The sequence below is a fragment of the Aythya fuligula genome, chromosome 5 (genome assembly GCF_009819795.1).
Source record: "Aythya fuligula isolate bAytFul2 chromosome 5, bAytFul2.pri, whole genome shotgun sequence".
Taxonomy (NCBI): Eukaryota; Metazoa; Chordata; class Aves; order Anseriformes; family Anatidae; genus Aythya; species Aythya fuligula.
In genome coordinates, this window is record NC_045563.1 from 58,693,045 (window position 1) to 58,716,595 (window position 23,551).

Sequence of the window (23,551 nt, forward strand, 5' to 3'; positions counted from 1 at the left end):
TTTATTGCAAAACTGGTAATGAAGAAACCTGGTAATAGGTAACACTGCCAGAGCTCCCAGTGTTCTGCATCTCTGGAATATCTAAAGAGCACCTGGGGAGAGCAAGTAGCTCCCTTTGCCTTGTAAGGCACTGGGATCTTCACCTTCTAGTGTGGAAGTTAGTATAGGTGGTATTTAAAGGTTTTGGCCCAGGAAAGAAATCAGACGTGTTGAAAGGAGTGGGAGCCATGAGGGGAGGAAGGCTGTTTGTGTACTCCTCACCTGTCTGAGGAGTGGCAACCCTGGTGGTCAGTATCTGAAGTAATAGCATGTGGTAGACAGTAGATACAAAGACCCTTACGTACTGCTTCAGTCTGATTTCTGTGAAATGTGAGGGGGTGTGTTTGTTATGAGACATTCAGTGGTAACAAATTTTAGAGATTATTCTTGCATTCAACTAGTTTTTCAGCAAACTAGCAGTGCTAGGAAGCTGCTGATTTATTGTAATTTATGCTGTTCTTCAATTCAAATGTACCTTAACTGTTAGTTTTTAGCTTTTTCATCTACTTGTTGCTCTAAATTAGATTTTTGACCACAGCTTTATAGGTTATGATCATTTGAAACAGCTCGACTTCCTATGCTTTGTCATTTTTTTTTTTTAATATGACTGCTTCTTATTCTTTTTTCTTCGTTACTCCATTGTAAAAGCTGGAGGGATTTTTCTATTGCTATGCTAAGGTTTTGATTTATTTTATAATTTTTAAATCCTCCCTTGAGGAATTATTTCACTTTTCTTCAAATTTGTTTATTTTGTTGCTTTATTCTAAGGTGGCTAACTTGCCTAACGACCAGACCATCTGAAAAAGTTAAGAGAACACATTGCGTGGCTTCTTTCCTCGTAAAACTTGAAAGAAATACATAGGATAGCACCTGTGTTCATGGTCTGCGATGTAACAAATAGAGATAATACTATCCAAATGAGGCTGAAGCAGATCCTCACTTGCATGTTTCATCTTAAATAGCTCTGGTTGTTGGAAAAGGCTGCTTCAGGAGAGACAAACTGAGCTGTGCTGTGTCAAGGGAAAATGAAATGCTCCGGATATGTTCATCTAAGAATTAGTGCTTAATAAAGTGAAGCTTTTCAGCATAGTTATGTCGCATTTTAAATTTGAAATGAAACGTTGTGTTGCATTCATGTTTTTAGTTAATGTTTAAATAACATTGATAAGAAGAAAACATGCTAGCTTGCTGTAAAATCTTGCTTGTAATTTCATTCAAGTACTAGATAAATAAGAATAAAATAAGAATTTTCTAAATTCTTGTTGATACCTTGGTATGGTAAAGCAGATGTTACTGCTTAAGCTGGGCACTGTGGTAGCTTCTGGAGTACTGGGCATCTTGGCACCCCTAGTAGATACCAAGCAGCGGTGTGCACGCTGCAGATGGTTTATTTTGAGAGAAGTTCTGGTATCTTACAGCCTTTTTTGAGTAATCTGAGGTTAAAGTGACTGTGTTGGGACATCTGGAGTTCTGACTGTCCAGTTTAATGTCTGTGGTGGTTAAGAACGGTAATATTTTCCTTTTAAACTGTGTATGAAAATCTTTTTTCTTGTATAAAAAAGAAGCGTGGATCACCTTAAAAAAGAAAATGGCGGAATGATACCGCTTCTCGAACAGTTTGCTCCCTAGTTGTCCAAATAGTGCATAACTGGAAAAAAAAAAATCCAAAAAAAAAGGCATTCAAGGAAGACGAACAAACTTTTTTTAAAAGTAGTTGAGCTGGTTAAAACCAATCTAAACATAATCAAAACCAGTAGAAGCCCTCCCACAACTCCATCACGTGTGGGACAGTTGCACCACGTAAGGGCCTGCACTAGGCCGTGACAGGAGCTGAACCTGAGAAACAGCCAAGTCTCAGTGTCTGTAGCATAACAGCTCTTCGTGATCTTCACCTGAAGCTCCTGTGAGGATTATTTTTGCTCTCTGAGCTGCTCGGCAGCCCTGCCTGGGAGCACGTTGGTCTCAGAGCAGAGAGGGCCCTGGCTCTCTCCTCCCCGCTCCTCAGAGGTGTTCGCGCTTCCCTTGGTATCGCAGAACTACTCGGTACCCATGAACAACTTTCAGATGGTTACGTGTTGAAATACAGTAAAAGCTTTCTGGTTTTTGTCATCGTATCTACCCTTAGCCTTCTTTTATTTGCAATCCTATCCCTCAAAAGAGACCAGAGACAGACTGACTGACGGTGGCTATTTTTATACAGTGCACATATTAACTGTTGAGTAAATATAAGAGGTTTCTAAAGAGCTTATTTTAGCACAAGCATTTGTTAGAGCTGCTATATCCATAGGCTCTGTGTATATTCATTAACTATTTAGAGCTGTAACATAATACAACAAAAGGAAGCATATTTCACAGAGATCTATAACAACAGTGCACAGGGAGGCATCGATCCCACCAGTGAAAGCAGACATTTCTTACTGCTATTTCCAGTCTTGTGGCATGTAGATATATTACATTTATTTCTCAGATAACAAAACTAGCTAGTACTTACTGCAGTGTCATGATCCTGCATTGCAAAACCGCATATGTGTGATCTCTAGAAGTTTAATGTAATCAAATCTTTGAGCACAGTAGAAAACTGAGCCTCTCTAGTTTCCCTGCTAGTGACAAGATTTATCCTTCAGATGATTGCATCCAAACCAGGTTGTGACTAGAGTGAGCAGTGAAGCACTGGTATGAGTCTTTCCCATGGTGGTGAATATCTTCCCTTGGAGCCAAGTTTGGCAGATTTAAGCTGTAGCACATGCGGGTCTGGAGTCAGAGCTCATAGGTACATAGAAGTACTCCTAGCACCAACCATCACCTCTTTTAGGTAATAGGCATGTCAAAAGTGAAGAAACTACTTTAGTTCTTGGGTTACTATCCAAAATAGTTCTGTCTCAGTGTAGTATGAAATAGGAATTTGTTCCAATATGGCATGAAAATAGAAATCTCTTCCCTGTACAGTCAATTTCTGTGAATTAAAGAATATTTCATTAAAGGTAAATGTCAAAGAAGATAAATGAGATATATGGGAATTTAGTCTGTTAAGAGGTTCATTTTGGTTTTGGAATGTTAAAATGATACAGCAATGTGCTGAAATACAATTTTTTTTAAGCTTTTACACAGGTGAGCAATTATGATTTTTCTCAGCAACAATTGATGTGGTCAGTTGAATGCTACTGTTCTGCCTGGCTGTGACATAAATTACCGTATTGGTTTAATCACCTTCATACTTTTCTATCGCATGCTAAGCTAACAATAGATTCTGTATTTTAAAACTCAATCACATTGTAGTTTGAAGGAACTGGGGAGAAGGCTTAAAAAGAGCAAATGTAATTACAGCTGATTTCTGTGGAATACTTCAGTTTTGCTCAGTGTGAACAGAAATGTTAAAAAAAAAAACAAACAACAAAACAAAACAAAAACACAACACCTTAACAGCTGTGTCAATACCAGTTTTCCAAGTTGTTGAGTACAGAAATAAATTCAAATGGTGTTGTGTAAATAATTCGAATTTGTTTTAAGTGGGAAAAATAAAACCTGTGCAAGTGCTTTAGCTTCATTTAAGTGATTTAAAAATTGATCAATTTGTATAAATCTGAGTGCATAAAGGATTTGCAGTTATGTAATTAAATTGGTATTTTAAATAGCTTTCGGCATACTGTCCAGTTTGAAAGTGTGCAAGTGTATTTTCAGATTAATTTTTTTTTTTTTTTGAGATAAATCATTATATTGTGTTTAGAGTATAGTTACAGGCATACAGCACTGATCAGATGGGACATGCTGGAGAAAAGGCAAAAATGTTGAATCAGTTGCATTCTGTTTTTCAGACAGAGTGGTTATTTTAATGTATATAGAAAACTGATATTGGTAGGAAAAAAACACCTTGAAGCTATAAAAATCTTACTACAGATTACCTAGATAAAGAAAAATGCATTCTTTGATGCTATGATTTTAATGAAGTGATTTTCAAATAATAGATGTTTTTGTCATGTTGGATTATTGAATTACTATTTTTCCCAAAGGAAAACATTCAGTAACCATGTTTGATTTGCAGAGCACCAGAGATCATACTGGGATTGCCGTTTTATGAAGCCATAGACATGTGGTCGTTAGGGTGTGTGATTGCAGAGCTGTTTCTTGGATGGCCACTGTACCCAGGAGCACTGGAGTATGACCAGGTAGTAGAAAAACTTTCACAAGCATATGCATATTTTATGCAACTTAAGAATTTCAGGTCCTTAGACCAAGAATTTCAAATGTTAATAACATCTATTAAGTAGTATTTCTTCAAGTCTGTTCAATGCTTTTAATCTAGTCCTAATGACTGTCCTAGAAATACAATTCCTGTTTCCAGACTGAACTGTATATTATGCTGCTTTTCTGATTTGATTTTCATTTTTTCCCCTTTATCTTGCAAAATACATGTTGGTATTGAAGCTGCTTTTTCTGATGGAAACTGAAGTTTGTGGCCACTGTAATTGCATTATAATCTTTCTTTCAATTGTTATAAATGGGCTTGATTCTGGAATACCTGTTCAGATGTCAGAACTAGTTGTCTTCTGAACTGTTTGTGATGCTTTCTGGAAATCCATCTAACATAGCTTAAAGATTTAAGAGACTATACTTCATGAGGAACTAGAAGCAACTGTTGTAAGAATGCTGTATATATGCACCTTGAAGATGTTGAAGCTGTGCCTTTACAATGTTGGTGTTTTCAGCTACTGACACCTTTGGCATTAGTGAACTGACTTCAAAAAAAAAAGTTTTTAATGAAAGCTGTAGAACAATTACCATTTAAAATATTTAGAGAGGTCTTATTTTCTAGCACAATGTGGAAATTTGGAAAGAACATAACCAGAACTCTGATTTTGCAAACAATTTTTGGACTTTGAAAGTGAAGAAGGCTACTGAAAATCCAAATTGTAACGGCACTGGCTTATTATTTACTAACTTCTACATGTTTGATTCACCATGCAGTTTAGTAGCAGTTCCTCCAAAATGTTAAGTTTTTCTGATCCTGGTCTTCATATTGGGAGCTTTTGGCTCCCTGTGCTTACAAACCAGACTTACTTTTCCAAAAATACTTCTGTTAAAATAACTGTAAGGGAATATATTGATTTTGTGTTGATTTTGGTAACATTTCATTTTTCTGTTTCCCTCATTTACACAAAGTTCAATGTTTTCTGGTTAGGAAGTGAGCTATGAGTGGAACGTGGGTTGACTTTGACCAGTATTTAGAAGACATTTGTGCAGTGTATTGCTGTTAAAATAGAGAAGGAAAGAGGAAACAACTATCAGCAGTATGATTTACTGTTTTCTTTAAGGAAAAAGTGAAGACACTTGTTTCGGAAATAATCTGAAATACTATCTTTAAAATTTCTAAGAGCTTGGCAAACCTATTTGCAGGAAGGACCTGCGGGAGAAGATCTGGACACTGAAAAGCATCAAAATACTCAATTTCCAAGAATGACCTCTGTTATTGCCCCCGTACTGCTGGAAATAGCTGCTGAAAAGGGTGCTGCTGTGGGTGAGGAAGCGGGGAGCTGTAACCCTAGTTCATGATCTTCTGATCGTGATGCCAGATACAGGCAGGTGTTGCTCTTGGCGTGGTCCTCGTGCCAGAGGATCCCGGATGGAGGAGGAGCTCTCACCCCTTCTGCACCACCAGCGATCGCCTTGCTTTAGGCAGGCTTGTCATCGTGTGTAGGCAGGGCTGCAAAATTGGCTTCAGAGAAATTTGTTGGAGTGTTTTACTCAGTGTCTGCAAGCACAGCAACTGCGGGAGACGGCTTTCAAGGAAATTCCCTTCCTCACGCTGTGTGTCACCCAGTAAATGAACGGGCAAGTGCGTTATGCTGAATTCGCCCTGTCCCCCTGGTGTGTGACAACCAAGAAGCTAGGCCTTGAAAGTCATCTCAGAGTAGTTATTTTTATTTAGATTCTGTCTAGTAACAGCTGCACTTCTTAGTGGGAAATAGCCATGTCTTCTGAGCTTTAATACTTATTAAAAGAGGCCCAGGTGCTTAAATGTTAAATTTTTGAACTAATACATAGTCTTTTTCCTGCTAATTTCTTAGACCTTTTAATGGACTTAGTTTTTATTCCCCTCCTAATTTCTTAGACTTTATAATGGGCTTAAGTAACAACTGCATGACCTAGAAACATTTGTGGTCAGACTGGGTTTCTCTTTATTCCCTGATATAGAGAATTAAGGAGGATACTAAATATCGAAAGTTGGCAGTGTTGCCTTCAGTTCTTGCCTATTTTGGTCTGTTTATTTTTCAGCAGAAGCCTGGTGCATACCTTTCCTTTCTATTTCCCATCAGTTTTCTTCCTCTCAGAGGTTCCTGGCTCCCAAATCCTTTGTTTTCCATTGAACTCATCTGCTCTCCTGGTTTCTGGTTCAGGGTATTTCAGTGCCCTGTCCTTGTGTGTTTTTATGCTTCCCTTCTGCTATTTTCCAGCCACTACATGTTCTCCAGGGGTAGCCCCACACTGTGCAGGCACGTGGCGTGGGACTGTGCCCAATTCTCTTCCAAAATAAATGCACGACAAGCATTTCGATGGACAAAAGCATCTGCCTATTTCAGACAAAGCCAGTCCTTTCCTATTGAACTCAACAGTAAATTTCTGAGACCAAGAGGTTGGAGTGCACTCCCTTTCTATGTGAGACATTTGCTTGAAATACAGGTGTTAGATGTGTAAAAGGCAATGATACAATGAGAACAGCACATGTGAAGGATGTCGTAGAGTTGTATAATGAGAACACGCCAAAAATCATTCAACTTCTGTAGGCAAGCAGAGCTCTTGTGCTCGTTTTCCTGTTTAGAATTAATGCATTATAGTTAGGATCTGAGTGGGCTGAGGAGGTACTGACAGCCATTCCCCCAGGCCCTTTTTTCTGTGACTGAACTTGAAAAGCTTGCTTATATAGGTCAGCGTAGAGGTTTGTTTATGTATAGCTCCCTCTAAGACAGTGAGAGAGCACTGTCAAGCATTCAGCATTAGGTTTACCTCCTGTGTAAGATGTAATTGGTGAACTGTAGGGTCATTTTGTTATTTTTTTTTTAATGAAATATTTTTTTTTAACTTGTGTGGATCAGATTTTGAAAACAAGAGCTAAATCATTCGCCATGTTTCTTTTTCCTTCCTCAGATTCGTTATATTTCTCAGACTCAAGGTTTGCCAGGAGAGCAGTTGTTAAGCATGGGGACGAAAACTGCAAGATTTTTCTGTAGAGAAACTGATGCACCATATTCTAGTTGGAGATTAAAGGTAATCAGTGTAACATAGCAGCAAACAGCAGAGAAACCAAAGAGGCCAAGATTTAATGCAATACCATTAGCTCCCTCCCACTTATGTGATTTTTTGTTTATCTGTCCCCACTCCATATCCCTTCTGTTTTTTTCCTTCCCCACCCTGTTCCTGAAAACCAGCGCTCCGAATTTGTGCCCCTGTTTCTCAACTGGGGGTGCGTTTTCCACAACTCCCAGGCTGCTGGAGGCTGGGAGGCAAGTGCACGCATGCCTGGTTGCAGCATGGGATTCAGAGTAAGCTTTGTATCTCATGAGGTATGAAATGGCTCTTGCTTGGGCACAGATTTCCACTTCTCTTTGAAGAATTCCTCTCTGAGGCCCAAGCCACTCTTAAATCTTGTTTGGAGCTGGTTTGGGGACCAGAAGTCCTAGGAGAAAAGACACTAAGAAACAGTTTGATTCACTTAGTTCACATGTCATACTAAAACAGCCTTTGGCTGAAAACTACAGTAGAATGAGAGTAGACAAAAATACATGTTTTTGTGACCTGTCCATCTCGCTTCTCTTTAAGGAACATTACTGCACACTGGCCATAAACAGTTATAACTTCCTAGGCAAAGATTTTTTTTTTTTTGGTAAATTAAATTGCTTCATGTTACTGTTTCACGGAATTTACAGAGGACTGGCAGAGTAATGAAGCAGTTACTGTTGACATAAGACCTCTGAAGTAACAAACAGCTGACAAGCTGAAAGCCTGCATTGCATAACTTCCCACAGCAGCTCGGTAAATCCGCAGCACGCATCGGGCTGAGTAGCCGAGGCTGGCCTCCGATGTGGAGGAATATTGCTGGGGTCAGCTCATAAAAGGAGTCTCTGATTACACGGCTGTGATTATCCCACTTTTCTGTGTTTTTTTTCTTTTTTTTTTTTTTTTTCTCTCCACGCACTTGATCATTACATGGCAAAGGTACATCTGGCTTTTCTCTATCAGGGAATCCAAACGAGTCCTTTCCTCATTTTTAGGACCTGTTCACTTTCAGAAGTTAAAATTCTCCCATCAGACTAAACGATGTTTTGGGGGAAGAAAGAAATTTTGGTATGGACCACTGGTCATTACTCACAGTTTTTTTTTTTCAAAGTTAATTTCAGAATCTTTTCTGTAATTTGTATGCTAAACAGTTTTCCATGCAGTCCTAACTTATGCCCTGCAGCATGGGCTCTTAAAACCTGTCTACTGGTCTGTATTGAAAGAGGAAAAGTGTAACAGAAAGGGATATTTCATCTCATAAGTCACTGGTAACTGATGAAATTAGTTCTTTAGGATTTAACTGCGTGTTTCATACTGAAGTATTTAAAGTACTTACACTACCTGTTGTGCAAGTGAATAAAAGTATAAAAATAACAAAAGATAAAGCACATAGAAATTGAACCAAGGCTATCTGATTTTTTTTTTTTAGTGATGTTGCTGCTGTTTGGAATTAAAGCTCTGAGTTTAAGGAAATAAATATAACAGATTTTCTGTTACTTGTACTTTATACGTGTGTGTATATATATATATAAATAATATATATATACATATATATAAGCACTCAGTAGAGTTTCATTAACCAAGTTTTTGATTAAATTTTTAATGCTTCTTGTATGATTTACAAAAACCATCTGTTGTAATCCAGTATTGGGGTAGTTCAGGTGTGAAATTTAGTAGTTTCGTATTTTAATTTAGAAAATGAAAGTAGCAAAAAAAAAAAAACATACAAGGAAGTCAAGCACACGCTTTTTTTTTTCTGTTAAACAGGCTTATTAGACCAATAAATATTTAAAATTAGCTGGAAGTGTCCTTTATTGCCAGCTTCTAAACTCAGCTTTCCTTTTCTTTTTTTGAGACTTTGGAAGAGCATGAGGCAGAGACAGGTATGAAGTCTAAAGAGGCCAGGAAGTATATTTTCAACAGTTTGGATGATATAGTGCATGTGAGTATTAAAGCCTTCTTCCTTTGCAAAAGGACTGATGAGAATGAATAATGATTTTTCAAATATTTTAGTAGTTTTGAAGAAAAAATTTTTTATTTATTTTTAATTTTTTATTTTTTTATTTGCATATGTTGCACCGAGGAAGTGTCCAGCTGTGTCAGTCCATCTTTATAAGGATGTTCCTTTGTCACCATGTGTGTTAAGCAATGGCACTTGTTCTTGTGTATGTGTGGAACCCTTTAATTTTTATATGTAATGTGTGTTTTCTCTTTTATCACATCTGCCATTCTGGATAAAGGAACAACTTATGGGGATGCTGCTATATCAGCAAAGTAATTTTCAGTATAAGTCGTCATTTCATTTTTGTTTGTTTTTTGTTGAAAACAAAACAGTTTCCTCGCTTTTCTTGAGCTTTATACCTCTCTGGTCAATAACAAAAGGAAATTTCTCATTCTCTTTAATATCCTGAAAAGTTAATAAAATCTTTTTTTCAAGATTGCCATTAATACATGTTTGAAATAAGTTTTGAAGATTATCGCTGTAGTTTTAAGTTAGACCGTATAAAGATCTCCATCCCAAATCTAACTTTTAAGTTTCAGATCCCAGACTGAAATCTTTCTGTTTTGCCTTTTTGCTGGGGAGAGTACAAGGGGAATAATACATGTGGTGGAAGTAGAAAAGTTTCACTAATCCAATTACTCATTGAATTTTAGTATTTTAAAGCAGAAAGCGGTAATGGGAGGAGGCAAACTAATATGCATGTCTTCTATCTGACTGTTGTGTTCAATGGTAGGTGAACATGGTGATGGATTTGGAAGGAAGTGACCTGTTGGCGGAGAAGGCAGATAGGAGGGAGTTCGTCAGTCTGTTGAAGAAAATGTTACTGATTGATGCTGATTTAAGAATCACTCCAGCTGAGACCCTGAACCATTCTTTTGTTACCATGAAGCACCTCCTTGATTTTCCTCATAGCAACCAGTATGTAACAAAAACTGTTCTAAATCTCTCCTGTTCATGTGTGCAATACTGTTGTTTCATCTGCTGTCAAAGAAAAAAATTCTTTAGTCATTTCTGTAACATGTTAGAAAATTCTTTCAAGTGCTTGCAATGTTAGATAGATCTACTAGGTCAAAGAAACTGAATAGATACGTGTTTTGCTGAAAAGTAACACTTAAAACAACAGATTTTTAAGTGCTCATTTATATGCTTAGGTTATAAAATTCCAACCCTGCAGAAATTTGGGTTTGATTCTTAGAGGTATGAAGAACCTTAGCTCCTGTCAGGTATGAGAGCTAGGGTAGGCACTTGTTCTTGAAATTAGCATCTCAGATAATTTCTTTTGTGCCTTGGTTAATATGGAATATATTAAAAGTTCTTGCAGTCCTAGACCTGGATCTTTCCGTGTGGATTTCCTGAAGTGCAAGCATTTCAGGGAAGGAAAGAGCTTTCCATTCATTTAGCCTAATATCTTCATTGCTTGTTACCCAGTTGTTGGAAAATGATGTTAGATGCAAGGAGCAGGAAATAGCAGTTTTCTTAAAATGTATTTATTCTTAATAAATATGCACTAAAAGGGCTTGACATTCACGTAGTAATTTCTTTTTCTACTTCTGTTCATGATGCTGTTCCATGAAACCGAGAACTGTGGGCTTTGAACTTTTTTTCTTGTGCCATGTACTTGTTTTATACATTTAAGTTGCATATAATTCTAATTAAGGCAACTTAATATTTTCTGTTTTTAATAGAGTAAAGTCCTGTTTTCACATCATGGATGTTTGCAAATGCAGATCAAATTTGTATGACTTAAGCAACCGCAATAAAACATCACTTATGAGACCAGTTGCCTCAGGCAGTGCAGCTAATCTGACTGCAAACTTCACCAAAATTGGCCCGGTAAGAAGCCAGGTAAAACATTTTTGTATTAAAAACTCAGGCAGTGGTGTTTCTCTCATTATTTTCATAACTGAAAAATGTATATCGGATAAGTGACAAAGTGCTCTCTAATACTCTCATTCTTTTCTTAGTGTTCATTTAAAGCAACAACAGCAAAAACACCTCCCCACCCCCCAAAACAAACCCCCCAAACTTCAGAATCCAATACGTTTCAAAATCAAGTGACAAGCTGGAATTGTAATAGTGAAGTAAAAAAAAAAAAAAAAGTCGTAGTAGTAAAGCACTTCTGTATTATAGTGCCCTCCCGTGGCTGAAGGCGATTGCTTCCTGTGAAACGTATTTGAAACTCTGTATTTATAAATTATTTTAGCTGTTTAGTATATTAGCCTGGGGGGTGTCGTCACAATTATAATGTTGTCTGTGTTGAACCTGTTCCCGTAGGCATTAACTGCATCTGCCCATTCAGTTTTGCACCAAGGGATACCACTGCAGGCAGGAACTGCTCAGTTTGGTTGCAGTGATGTTTTCCAGCAGGCGTTGATTATATGTCCTCCGACTATTCAAGGTATGTTCAACTGTAATTGATAGTTCCTGGAATATGAGCATTGTTGTCTCTTGTTAGTTGTATTTGAGTTTTCCATGATATCCACATAAACTATTTATTAAAACAGTTACGTCATTATAAAGGAGCGTAAGGGTCAGAACCAGATAAACTGAGCTCTCTGTGCACACACACACACATAAAACCGAGAGATGCAATGTGGATTCTACAGCAAGCAAGAAGGGTATTCTAAAATAAAATTTGAGAAGAAGCAAGAAAGATGAGGAGAGTACTGTTGCTTTTTCTGCAATAAATTCTTAGAATTCTGTAGGGATAAGGATAAGAAAATACAACACTTCTTGTGATAAATCTGGATTTTTGCTGTTGTTAATCGGACATGCAAGCAAATGTTTAATAAACCATGTAGAAACTCAGGGTTTCGCTTAAGGATGTGGCTGCCCCACGTAAGCAGTAATCACATTTGCTGTCCTATGGATAAGATAAACCAGGACAATTAGATAGAACTGTTGCAACTTTCTGAAGGTTGAAAAACATCTAACTAAATCTTTGAGAGTTTTGATTTCATTGCGCTGCGGGGAGGAAAGGGCAGCTTGCCAGAACTCCCTTTATTAAGAGGGGTAAGATTTGATTTAAGTATACAATTTTCTATTTATTGAAACAAATAATTAGTTGAATGCTTAATTATCGGAAACATTCGGAAGACCATGAGGTGGAAATGCCAGCAGAGAAGCATTTCCTTAGTTATAGAAAATGACCAGATAAGGATATGCATCTCTGGAAAGATGCATGGTAAAGCTGGTGACCTCTTTTTTCCCCAAACAAATGCATTTGCATCATGCAAACACGGGCCATGCTGTCTGAGGAATCTTTAAAAATTTCTTAGAACGCATTAAGATAAACTTTTTTGTCCTTTTTTATAAAGGACTGATCAGAGAGAAGCTGATGAAAAACAGCGTTTCTTAACCTAGCGACAGTCATCTATGGAGAGGGAAAGGTGGTTGTTGTTATTAGCTTGATTTTAGTGTTCCATCTCCAAAGATGCAATTTATCTGTCTTGGTAATGTTGAACTTTGTTGTAGAGATCAGACCTTGAAATGATAGTTTTATTGCAAGCAGGTTTTTCTTAGAATGATTTTCAAACTTTTCCTTACTTTCTCCCTAACCTTATAGCCCAGGAAGTCTTTATCTTTGCAGGTAGAAACAGATACAACAGACTTCAATGTTATTTGTGGTGGCTGCTTCTATCTTGGATTCCAGAAACTTTTGAAAGCTTCGAGTATTCACTGTGCAGGGTGTCAGAGGCTATATCAGCTCAATGCATAGCTTCGTACAGACTTTCTTTTGAGCTTAATACAGCTAAATCATTCCCTATATATTTGTATGTGCTTTGCATGATGGCGTATTCCATAATTAAAAAACCCTACTGTTTTGATTATATTGAGATGAATAAAGTGATTATAAAAAAGGAAACAGTATGGACAAATACTTCCTCTGTGATCTATATACTCTATTCTTAGTGTGATGATAAATGTCCAAATTGAAGTTCTACTACAGCTTGGATGAAAGGAGTATATTGGCTTCATCACATAGGTGACAAGCTGAGCTGCTGGTATGGGAAAGGGATATTAATGGTACCTGGCACCACTTCAAGTTTTCTCTGTTTGGCTGCTCTATCAAGTGTCTTGAGTGCTAAGTCTTGCTACTCCTGGCAGAGTTAAGATGTTGCTGTTCTAGGTGTCTGCATTGAAAAAATTAATCAACAACATTCCAAAATTCAAAGCTTTTAACTGCACGGGGATTACTTAATGTTGTTTTATAACATGCTAGTATTCTATCAGTTGAAGATGTTTCTTTATCCTGTATTTTAAAGATCACAAAACGCATTTAATCTTTAGTTCAGTTTTGAGTAAAAACTCCAAACAGCCACAAGATGCAAAGTGGCATTAGAATGTTAAATTAGTATTCTTCTAGCCAATGTTTTCTTTAGCCACAGCTGTTTTGTTGCAAATCTGTTTAAAAGAAATCTTTCATTTTAGTTTAGCAAGTTATCTGGAACTTGTTAGTTGTAGCATTGCTCTGTGTCTGTCTGAGTTTCCTGTGACAGTAGTGACATCTATGTAAAGCATGAGATGCATCTTTTTGCTCTTATGCTCTTGTGATAACAGTACTGCAGCTTGCGTTGTTTTCCTACAAGGAGGATTTGACGGGATTACGGACTCTACAGAAAATATCTGATAGCATAGACAGAGAATCTTACGTTGTTTCCCACAAAAGAGATGGTAACAAACAGGGCTATCATACATGTGGCTTTGCGTACTGTAAGAGCTGAGAGGAATGTTTTTTTGGTGAGTTGGAAATGGTGTGTGTGAGAAGCATAGAAGTCAGTGGTGAGAAGCTTTGGAATTCGTTTTTGCTTTTGTCTGCTTCTTTGCAAATACCTTTTATGTAACATGTGATGAAGGGTAAAATGCTTCGCTCTGCAAAACCTTCTGCCAAAGTCATTCCCCTTTCTAGTAGTCTGTTTTCAAATAGTAACTATTGGCAGTTCTTTTTGGAAATCACAGCATCAAATATCGGTGCAGATCAGTACTGGCACAAAAATCTTTTAAGAGTTATATTGATATTTATTTGGCTTGAAAAGTTGAAGTTATGGAATTAGGTCATAAACACATCAAGACAAAATAGTAAAATGTAAAATTATCCTTTGTGTTTGCACTTTGCTCTGAAGCTACGCAAGGCTGATATGTTGCTTAAAGCTTGTGTATGTGTTTTTCTTCCTGATAGGAATTCCTACAAACCATAGTAAACCCACAAGTTTCTCCCTGAGGGTGGATAATGCAGTTCCACTGGTGACCCAGGCCCATGCAATTCAACCACTACAGATTCGAGCAGGAATCCTTTCTCAGGTGAGCTTACTTAAAAGAAATAACATTTTTATTTGAACTGTTAGCAAACATTTTTATGAAAATTGCTTTGATAATGCCCCGCAGAGTTGCTTTCTGTATTGTGTTGAACTACAATCAGCTAATATAAATTGAGTCGTTCCCTGTGTCATGAGATCTTCTCTGCTTCACAACAGACATGGTCAAATCATACCCAGCAAATACTGGTTCCTGCATGGCAGCAAGTAGCACCAGTGACAGCCCCTGCAACATCTCTAGCTTCTGATCCTGTGGCTGGCCCACAAAGGCTTGGAGACTGGGGGTAAGTCCACGTATTTTTGTGCAGTACTTTATTGGCTTTGGTTTAACAGGATCTATGGATGCAATGGAAATGGTTTAAATTTTCCTTTATTTTTCCTCAGGAAGATGATTACCCAGGGCACCCATTATAATTCGGTGATGCCGCAGCCTCTTTTAACACATCAGATAACCTTGTCTGCCCCTCAGCCAATTAGTGTGGGCATTGCACATGTCGTCTGGCCTCAGCCTGCAGCTACCAAGAGAAATAAACTGTGTCAGAACAGGTTGGTCGAATATTTCTAACATTCAAAGATAGTATATCTGAAACTGCTGTTCAGGGTGCAGGGGAATGTCTGTGAAAGTGGCATGTTGCGGGGGGAGAAGTGCCTTTTGGGAAAATGTGTTCTTTCTGCCCTTATTATTCAGTATTTGTGGTAATACAGACTAGATGGGGAAAAAACGCAGTAGCAAGAGATTCATTCTAGTTCCTGTTGGTAAATATGAGCCTGTCATGAGAGTGAAGTTGTCTTTATTGCCTTTGGGAAGGTGTAAGAAACTACTGAGGTAGCTCTAATGAGATACTCCTAAGCTTATATGCATGAGGAAATATCAGGCTTAGAGAACAAAAGATAAAGAGGTCCTATAAAGGTCGCAGTATGCCTTACAACCATCTTAAGAGCAGTCTTTCTTTTGTTGGTAGGAAAACAAACAAACAAAAAAACCTTCAGCTCCTTGCTGAACAACTTAAAGTCTCACTGCCATACCAAGAATTTGCAAAGGTATGGGGCATTTAATAACAACAACAAAAAAACATTTGTTATAAAACATGATTACAGCAGACTTGTGATAGGGAAGGATTTCATCCAGAGGCTATCAGCTTTTGTTTTCAGTGAGATTTCAGTGGAGAATCTTTTCCAGAAATCTGTCCAGCTTTTTGGTTTTGTTTTTTTTTTTTATCCAAGTGGGATTTTTTAACTTTTTTCCTTTGTAAAAATAATGGGGTTTCAATATATTGTATTTAATTTTCTTGCAAGATTCAGTCTTAGATCTTATTCTGGATGCTGTGATTAGCTTCTTACTAGCATGTTCCTAAATTTTCATTAATGTCTAAAATCATAAATGCCAAATATTTATCACTGCTTACCATTTCATATTTTTCTTTTTATTAATTTAGAAAAGTGGTATTTTAGCTTTTTTTTTTTTTTTTTTTTTTTGAAAGAACAGTTTTAAGATCTGTTGGCAAAGATTCACAAAATATGAATTGTTGTGTTTTCTTCACAGGAGCAATGCGCTACAAAATACCAATATCCAAAATTCAGCCTTTATATCTCCAAAGATAATTAACCTGAAGGCTGTGAAGAGAATAAGCTGTGTAGAAGCACAGGACAATCATAACTCAGAAGGACAGGAAAGTAACTGTTGCGAAGCGTCGGTCAGGCTGGACCCTGATTCATCTCTTTCAAACAAACAGCGCCAGGCTATCTTCATCGCAGGTTCCCCCAGCCCAGCAGTCAGTGTGATCACCATCAGCAGTGACACTGATGAAGATGACTTAGGAAGAACACATTCACTGAGAGAGTAAGAATTGATGCTTATATTTACTGGGTTCTACTTAAATATAGCTGCCTTAACACAGCTGCTGTACTTAACGAATCTGATCTTTTTTTTTTTTAAGACAATGCACTGCTGATCAGATTTCACTACAACATTAATTCTGCAGTAGTATGCTATTTAAAAGTGAAAAATAATTAATTCTTCATTAATCTAGTAAAGTTGGGCATTGTCAAAGGAAACAGTTCACTCCTCTTTTGTAACAGACCTGTTCAGAGTAGAATACTTCTAAATTCAGCATACTTTTTTTCCTTAATACTGTCATGCCTTATTTCTGTGTTGAAGATTAATCTTCTGGCTTTGTATAATCAACGTGTTCTAGCAGCAGCGTCTAGTAGATAACATTATATGTATGTGAGTAAAAAAAAAAAAAAAAAAAAAGGCAGTGTGAAGAGATGTGCACTTGGGTACAAACACAAATGCTGAGCGTGGTCTCACAAAGGATTTTTTTTCACAAAACTATCACAGAGCCGTATTGTTTTAAATAAAGGCTGAATAGTCTAATGTGTGAATTTATTTTCACTTGTTACCAATTCTGAACTGGAGGAACCTTCGTTTTAAATCTCAACTTTGTCTGTTGTTTTAAGTCTCTGAACTTTATTTGTAGTAAGAACTGTATCTACTTTCTTAGTAACGATTCACTAATAAAATTCCTTAGTAGGTTTCCAGCAATGCATGTTTTGTCTAGAATTTCCAAAAGAACTCTGAAACGGTTTAAAATCCGTTTTGGAACTTTTTCTTAAAAAAAAAAAAAAGGCAAAACCAAAACAAAACCAGAAGGAATTAGGTATTTGTTTACATTATTTAGGGGGCTTTTTCTAGTATCTGACCTCTTTTTATTCCGTAACTATTTCGAAGTCAGTGGTGTACAGAAAGAACGAATGAGAGATTGCATGTTTGCTCACTTTCTTTTCTGTGTGGTAGGTGTAAAGGTAGCCTTGACTGCGAAGCCTGCCAGAACACTCTGAATATTGACCGTGTATGTTCTCTAAGCAGTCCTGATAGCACTCTGAGTACTAGCTCCTCAGGACAGTCCAGTCCATCCCCTTGCAAGAGATCCAACAGGTAAAAAGTTGTGCCGTTTTCAGCAAAAAGAAAGAACCTGGTAGACTCAGTTTATTGAAAAACAAAAAGCAAAGGTTTTGTTATGTTGCCCTCTGGTGAGGCTAAATTATGTGGTTACATATTGCTTTATTGGCTTACAGTTGCACAGTACAGACTCTTCCTTATCCTTTTTAACAGACCTTTCTTGCCTCACTGGCAGCTTTCAGAATACTGGAAGAATGCTGGTTACTCAGAAAACTCAAACGTGTGAGCATGAGAATCTTGTCAGTTTGCAAAATTAACTAAGCCGAAGTCGGATGTGACAGATCTGAAGTTGCCAGCATCTTTAATTTTTGCAGTCTCTTCTTCTCCCATTGTGTATCTTGTATTGCAATCTTTAATTACGCTGTCCTTTTGCTTTTACCAAACATAAGCTTCAGTTATGTGAACGTATAATATATATATATACACATATGAAGTTATGCACATGTGGTGTTTCCAGAGGAGCTTCAAAGAGACCTACTTTTTCAGTAGGTAAGGTCCAGTTAAGCTCCTAGCGATGGATTTGTAGATGACAGAGACCTACCTGCTGTTATGCAGGAAGTTTCCCAAACTTTCATTATCAATAATGAACCTATTAGCCCCAAGAGAAGGCTTGCTGCAAACTCCAGGTTGTGGCTGATATTGAAAGGAAATGATTTCACTGTGTTTTTTCAGTGTATTCTCTTTTGCTAGTGTAGTAAGCATACAGAGACCATAATTTCATTTCTTCTGGAATAAAATGTCTTCAACCTTTTACTTGGACTGAAAATCTAAATTTCAGGTGGATTATAAGTGCAAACTTATTTAAAAGAATAACCAAAAAAGTTGGTGAAAGTTACACATCTAAGTTTTTATGTAGAAGTGATTTCTATCCTTTCCCTGGCTTTTGATTTGTGAATAGGGTGAGTTTTGAACATCAACTGCCCTCTTGAGTGCCTGTGCTTGCATAAGTAAAATGTAACATTTTATCCACTTTTGAGTTGTTTTACTTCCTTAAATTTCATGTGGCATTTTTAACAAAACGTGTCTGCATTATGAAAAGATATTTGGTTTCATGTCATACGTTTATTTTTTGGTAGTATGTCAGATGACGAACAGGAAAGTGGATGTGATACAGTAGATGGCTCCCCGACTTCAGACTCTTCAGGACACGACAGCCCGTTTGTGGAAGATGGCTTTGTAACTAATACCAATAAAAATAAGGAAGCAAGAGCATCAGTTAATCCTGAAACCAAATCAACTGTTTGCACAGTAGTGGTACCATCAATGAGTCTTGAAAACAGATTACATCTTGACGAACAGATGGTGAATGCAGGTAAGTTAGTTGAGGTGGTGTTTCCTTTCTGTACCAGTAGATAAAAGTAGGAATTTGAATAATTTATTCAATAGCACTATACACATGTGGATTTTGAGTTACTCATGTATCTTAACCTGTAATAAACACTTCCAAATAGTGGAGTTTTAAGGTTTCGATGAGTGTATTATTTCCCCCTGTATGCTGAAGCAAATCAAATTTTGTCTTTGAATTGCTGGAAGAGAATAAAGGCAACAAAAGCATAACAGTGTTCATTTATATCTTGGAAGATGCTACGTGCCAGCCACTGAAAAAGGGTCGGTCTGTCCTGGGAAGAATAAACCAGTCTTCTGCTGTGGGAAGCCGTCAGCAAAAACTGGCATCGGCGTTCAATCAGCAACATATAAACTTCAGTCAGGTATTTGTACTTGCTTATATCAAAGAAGTGTTTTTTTTCTGTCTTGAGGTTCCAAACATGCTGGATGCTTACAGTTTCAATCGGTGTAAATGGCAACTGCCGTTTTTAAGAGCACCATTGCAGTTCAGAGATGTTCAAACCTTGACACGGATTTCAACTTTTGGGGCAAGTCATGAGTACCTTTGGTCATTTTCTTAAAGAAGCGGACTTTATTTTGAAAACTGATAGAAAAATCACACAGAAAATAAGCAACACATACAACTACAAACACAAGACAAAGCGAAAAGCGTTAGTGTGTTTTTTTTTTTTTTTTTTTTCCTACATCCAAATGCTAGAATGCTTATAGTGTACAGTTAGAAACTGGAGCTGTCTTTGTCATGTTTTGTTAGTAGCGTGCATGAAAATACTTGTAGTTTGAGTTATCCAGAGACTGAGCTTAACAAACTCAACTCTTCCTTACCCTTGCATCCAGGTAGCAAAGCTAGGGGGAGGAAGCTGGGATTTTAGTTAAGTCCAATGTTGGAAGATACCCAAGGCTGATTTAAAAGCTGCTTTTATCATTACCCAGCAATGTAGTAAATGTGTCTGCTGTGGCTGAGAACTGAAGTTGACACACAGCGTTAAGTTTAAGCCCCTTTTTAATGAATTAATTTTGAGCTGTAGCTGCACTGAGCTTTTGGTTAGATATCTGGAGGTGCATTTAATAGAAGAACAGTACCTGTTTGTGCAAGTCTTAAAGAGGAAACCTGTTTGTGTAAGCCTTAAATAGGGGATATTAACTTGTAAGTCAAATATTAAATGCAAGTATGCTATATGTAGATAAGAGGATTTACCGATAATGGCTTGAATAGTTGAGACTGTAAGAAACATTTGGGTGGGTGACACAATCTCCCCTTCTGCATAATCATGCAGGATTGATTTAATTAATTCTAAGTAAACCTTAATGTGATCAGCATAGTATTAATTTTTAATCTCTCAGCGGCTGCAGCTCCTCAGGCTCCTAGCAGGAAGTGTGGGATGTTATTTTCATGACAAAAATTTATGCTGAGCCTTCCTTCTTTGGTAGATGCCCTGTGTAGCTTCAGATCTGCGCCACTTAATGGGAGTATCTGATTTTTAGTCTTTGTCTTTGTAACTGTAAATGATTGCCACGCCTTCCTGTGATCATAGCCCTAGACTTCTGTTTGCCTAGTTGTCTCAGATATTTTCAATCCGTTTATTATTTTTTCTGCTCTCCTCTAAAATTTCTCTCCTATTTGTCCTCTTTGTGCCTCATTATGGTGCCCAAACTGAATGCAGCACTTCCAATTGATGCCAAGCCAGTGCTGAGTAGACTGGAATAAGCACCTTGCTCATGTGATACATGGTATTTCTGTTAAAACAGCCCAGCATGGCATATTATCTTTTTCTTTTTTTTTTTTTTGCAAGAGCATTAAAACAACTTGTGTTCTGTTTATCATCTCTTATTGTCAGATTTCCTGTCTGTGCTACTATCTAAATAGCTAATATATTTTTTGTTGAAGCATTTAATTATTCCCGTCTCTCTATCCCTCTTGATTTTAAGTTGATTAGTTTTAGTGCATTATTCCATTTTTCAAACCGTCTTTATACTCTAAAAAAAAATATTAAGCCTTGTCTGTTTCTGTGTACGGACAGGTTCAGCACTTTGGCTCTGGGCCGCAGGAGTGGAACGGGAACTACGCTCAGCGCAGACAGCAGGCCTACATCCCAGCGAGCGTGGCCAGTCACGCCTTCTCCCTTCCCCAAGGAAGTCCAAATCCCACTGCCGTGCACGCGCATCTCTCTGGAAGCACCCACCTCGGAGGACAGCCCGCTATTCTTCCCTACCCATCCTCGGCACCCCTGAGTACTGCTGCGCCTGTCGCCCACCTCCTTGCCTCACCGTGTACCTCAAGACCCTTACTGCAGCATCCAACGTACAATCTATCTCACCCCAGTGGTATAGTTCACCAAGTTCCAGTTGGCATAAACCCCCGCCTCTTACCTTCCCCAACCATTCATCAGACTCAGTACAAACCAATTTTTCCACCACATTCGTACATTGCAGCATCACCTGCTTACACAGGATTTCCACTGAGTCCGACAAAACTCAGCCAGTATCCATTTATGTGAGAACTCAAATAAAGTATATTGAGGAAGCTCAATGACACGGAAGTTTGATTTAAGAAGAAACATGGTATTTATTAAATATTAGCCATGGCACAACAGGAAAATTATTTTTTTGAATCATGTAGACTTGGGTGCAATTTAAACAACTCTGAGCTTTAAAAAAAAAAAAAAAAAAACAACTCACTTTTAACGTGTTTTGCACATTTGGTATAACTTGTCTTTGGTCATGTTATCTTCTTATATAGTAACTTTAGACAGGTGACTTATGGGAGCAGAAATCTGTTTTTGCTCCTGCTATTTTTTATAAAATTGCCTTCTAACTAGTGCAAGACACGTCTACATTTGGGAAGCCATTCAGTGTACAGAATTAGAGCAACAGATGCACATATGTCAGCAGTACAGTGTAGAAGTAACTTGTTTGTGTTACGTATCTTGGTGTTTAAATGTTGAGTCACTTACCTAAAAGTTGAGCTGTTGTTCTTCACATTGCATGTGTCTTTTGCATGGGCAAAAAAAAAAAAAAGCCTAAACATTGCTCTTAAATGTTGTTGTCCTAATAATCTCAGCTGCATTGTAAACCGTTCCCACACATAGTGCCTTAAATATTTGAGGTTGTTAATGTTATTACTTATATATCAATGTTGAGGACTGCAGCACTTAAAAATTCAGATCTGCTGATTTTTTGGTAGCGTATTGCTCATTTTGGGTTTTGTGTGGTATGATTTTAGTATTGGGTGTTTTTTCCTTACGAGAAGGCGGCATGTTTTGCTGTAGCTGAACTTTGCTGTCTTTTTTTCCCAGAATGATCTAGCTTCGAGGAAAGACTTTAGTAGTGCTTAAGGAAAGTTGATTCAGTAGCTCTTGAGTAGTGACACACAACACAGTATTTCATACTGTTAAATGGAACTGCAATACAATCTAAGTAGTTTATTTTAAAAGTGTTTGTCTAATTGGATATAATAAAATGTTTAGAGGTGCAGTAGGCATGACTGACTAGATAATGAAAGAAAAAGCAAAGTGCTCATTGATTCATGATGTGGTTTCATCTTAGCTTGAGCAAACCATGCAGTATTTAATAACTAGTAGCAGAATATTTACTATTGAAGCTTGAAAAGATGTGAGTTCTTTGTGTGCAATCTTTCATTTATGCATGGGAGAGATTTTAGTCTTTTTACATGATAGTATTTGTTTTAGCCTGTTGGGGGTGTTTGCTTATTTAATACATTCCGTCAGGGACGTAAATGACATGCTTTTTGCATTCTTTTTCTTTTCCTTAGGAGGTGTGTCTTTTTGTTTTTCGTTTTGTTCAAATGAAGTTGCTTTTGCAGCACCAAAGACTTAATCATCCATTTCCTATAAAAGGTAGCTACTTTTTTCATAGACCTCAAGTATACTGTAGTGTAGAGATGGGATTTAAAGAAGGTATGAAACTGAGGCTGTGTTTTAGCTTATGGGCAAGTAATAAATTGTATCATTTATCTTGAATGTATCATAGATAAGCTGCTATATAATGATTGCCACTTCAGATAGCTGTGAACTTAGGTGATTAACTAGTTCTTTCTTAGCCTTCTGATTTCTGTACAAGTCTAATTACATGAAATAGAAGCCGGGTTTTGGGTTGTTCTTTTTTTTTTTTTTTTTTTTTTAACTTTTGTTTTCATGTTTGAAGTGTCGTAACTACTATACTGTAAATGATGAAAGATGATTGCATATGTTTTTTTGGGGTGTGTTATTTGCATCAGTATTTTATCTCCATTAACTTTGAGCTCATCACTGCATATAAATGGATGTATTGATGTAACTTAATTTTTTTTTTTATGTTTTCATATTGGCATTGTGTAGACACTTAAGCAGCTGCATCTTGCAGGCTTGACTTAACTTTTTTTTAAAACAAAATCTGGAATACAATCTTTGCAATGTTGACTGGAATAAGAGTGCAAAGCATTTGAGTTTTAACTCTGTCAATAAGCTAATAACTGGTAAACTTTTTCTTTACTCCACTAACACAAGCAGTGTTTTATTTAATGAATGTCTGAATGAAATAAATGTGCCTACATTTGATTTATTTTTTAAGTAATAACTAAAATACAACAGTATTAGATCATAAAACAAACAAAAATACCAG

At 37.2% G+C, this 23,551-nt stretch overlaps 1 protein-coding gene across 4 annotated transcripts in view; it reads left to right on the plus strand.

Annotated features, from left to right (window-relative positions):
* HIPK3 (homeodomain interacting protein kinase 3) overlaps positions 1-21,949 on the plus strand; it is a 63,246-nt gene extending 41,297 nt beyond the window's left edge. For 3 of the 4 annotated variants that reach the window (XM_032188584.1, XM_032188585.1, XM_032188588.1), the window contains exons 3-16: positions 4,079-4,202; positions 7,180-7,299; positions 9,164-9,250; positions 10,044-10,228; positions 10,996-11,155; positions 11,585-11,708; positions 14,490-14,611; positions 14,785-14,909; positions 15,010-15,171; positions 16,169-16,465; positions 17,423-17,563; positions 18,664-18,899; positions 19,169-19,296; positions 20,953-21,949. In XM_032188584.1, the coding sequence (XP_032044475.1) occupies positions 4,079-4,202; positions 7,180-7,299; positions 9,164-9,250; positions 10,044-10,228; positions 10,996-11,155; positions 11,585-11,708; positions 14,490-14,611; positions 14,785-14,909; positions 15,010-15,171; positions 16,169-16,465; positions 17,423-17,563; positions 18,664-18,899; positions 19,169-19,296; positions 20,953-21,429 (2,488 nt within the window). In that variant the 3' untranslated portion in view covers positions 21,430-21,949. The remainder of the gene's footprint in view (positions 1-4,078; positions 4,203-7,179; positions 7,300-9,163; positions 9,251-10,043; positions 10,229-10,995; positions 11,156-11,584; positions 11,709-14,489; positions 14,612-14,784; positions 14,910-15,009; positions 15,172-16,168; positions 16,466-17,422; positions 17,564-18,663; positions 18,900-19,168; positions 19,297-20,952) is intronic. The other variant, XM_032188589.1, reaches the window with a different exon arrangement.
* The last annotated feature ends 1,602 nt before the right edge of the window (positions 21,950-23,551 follow it).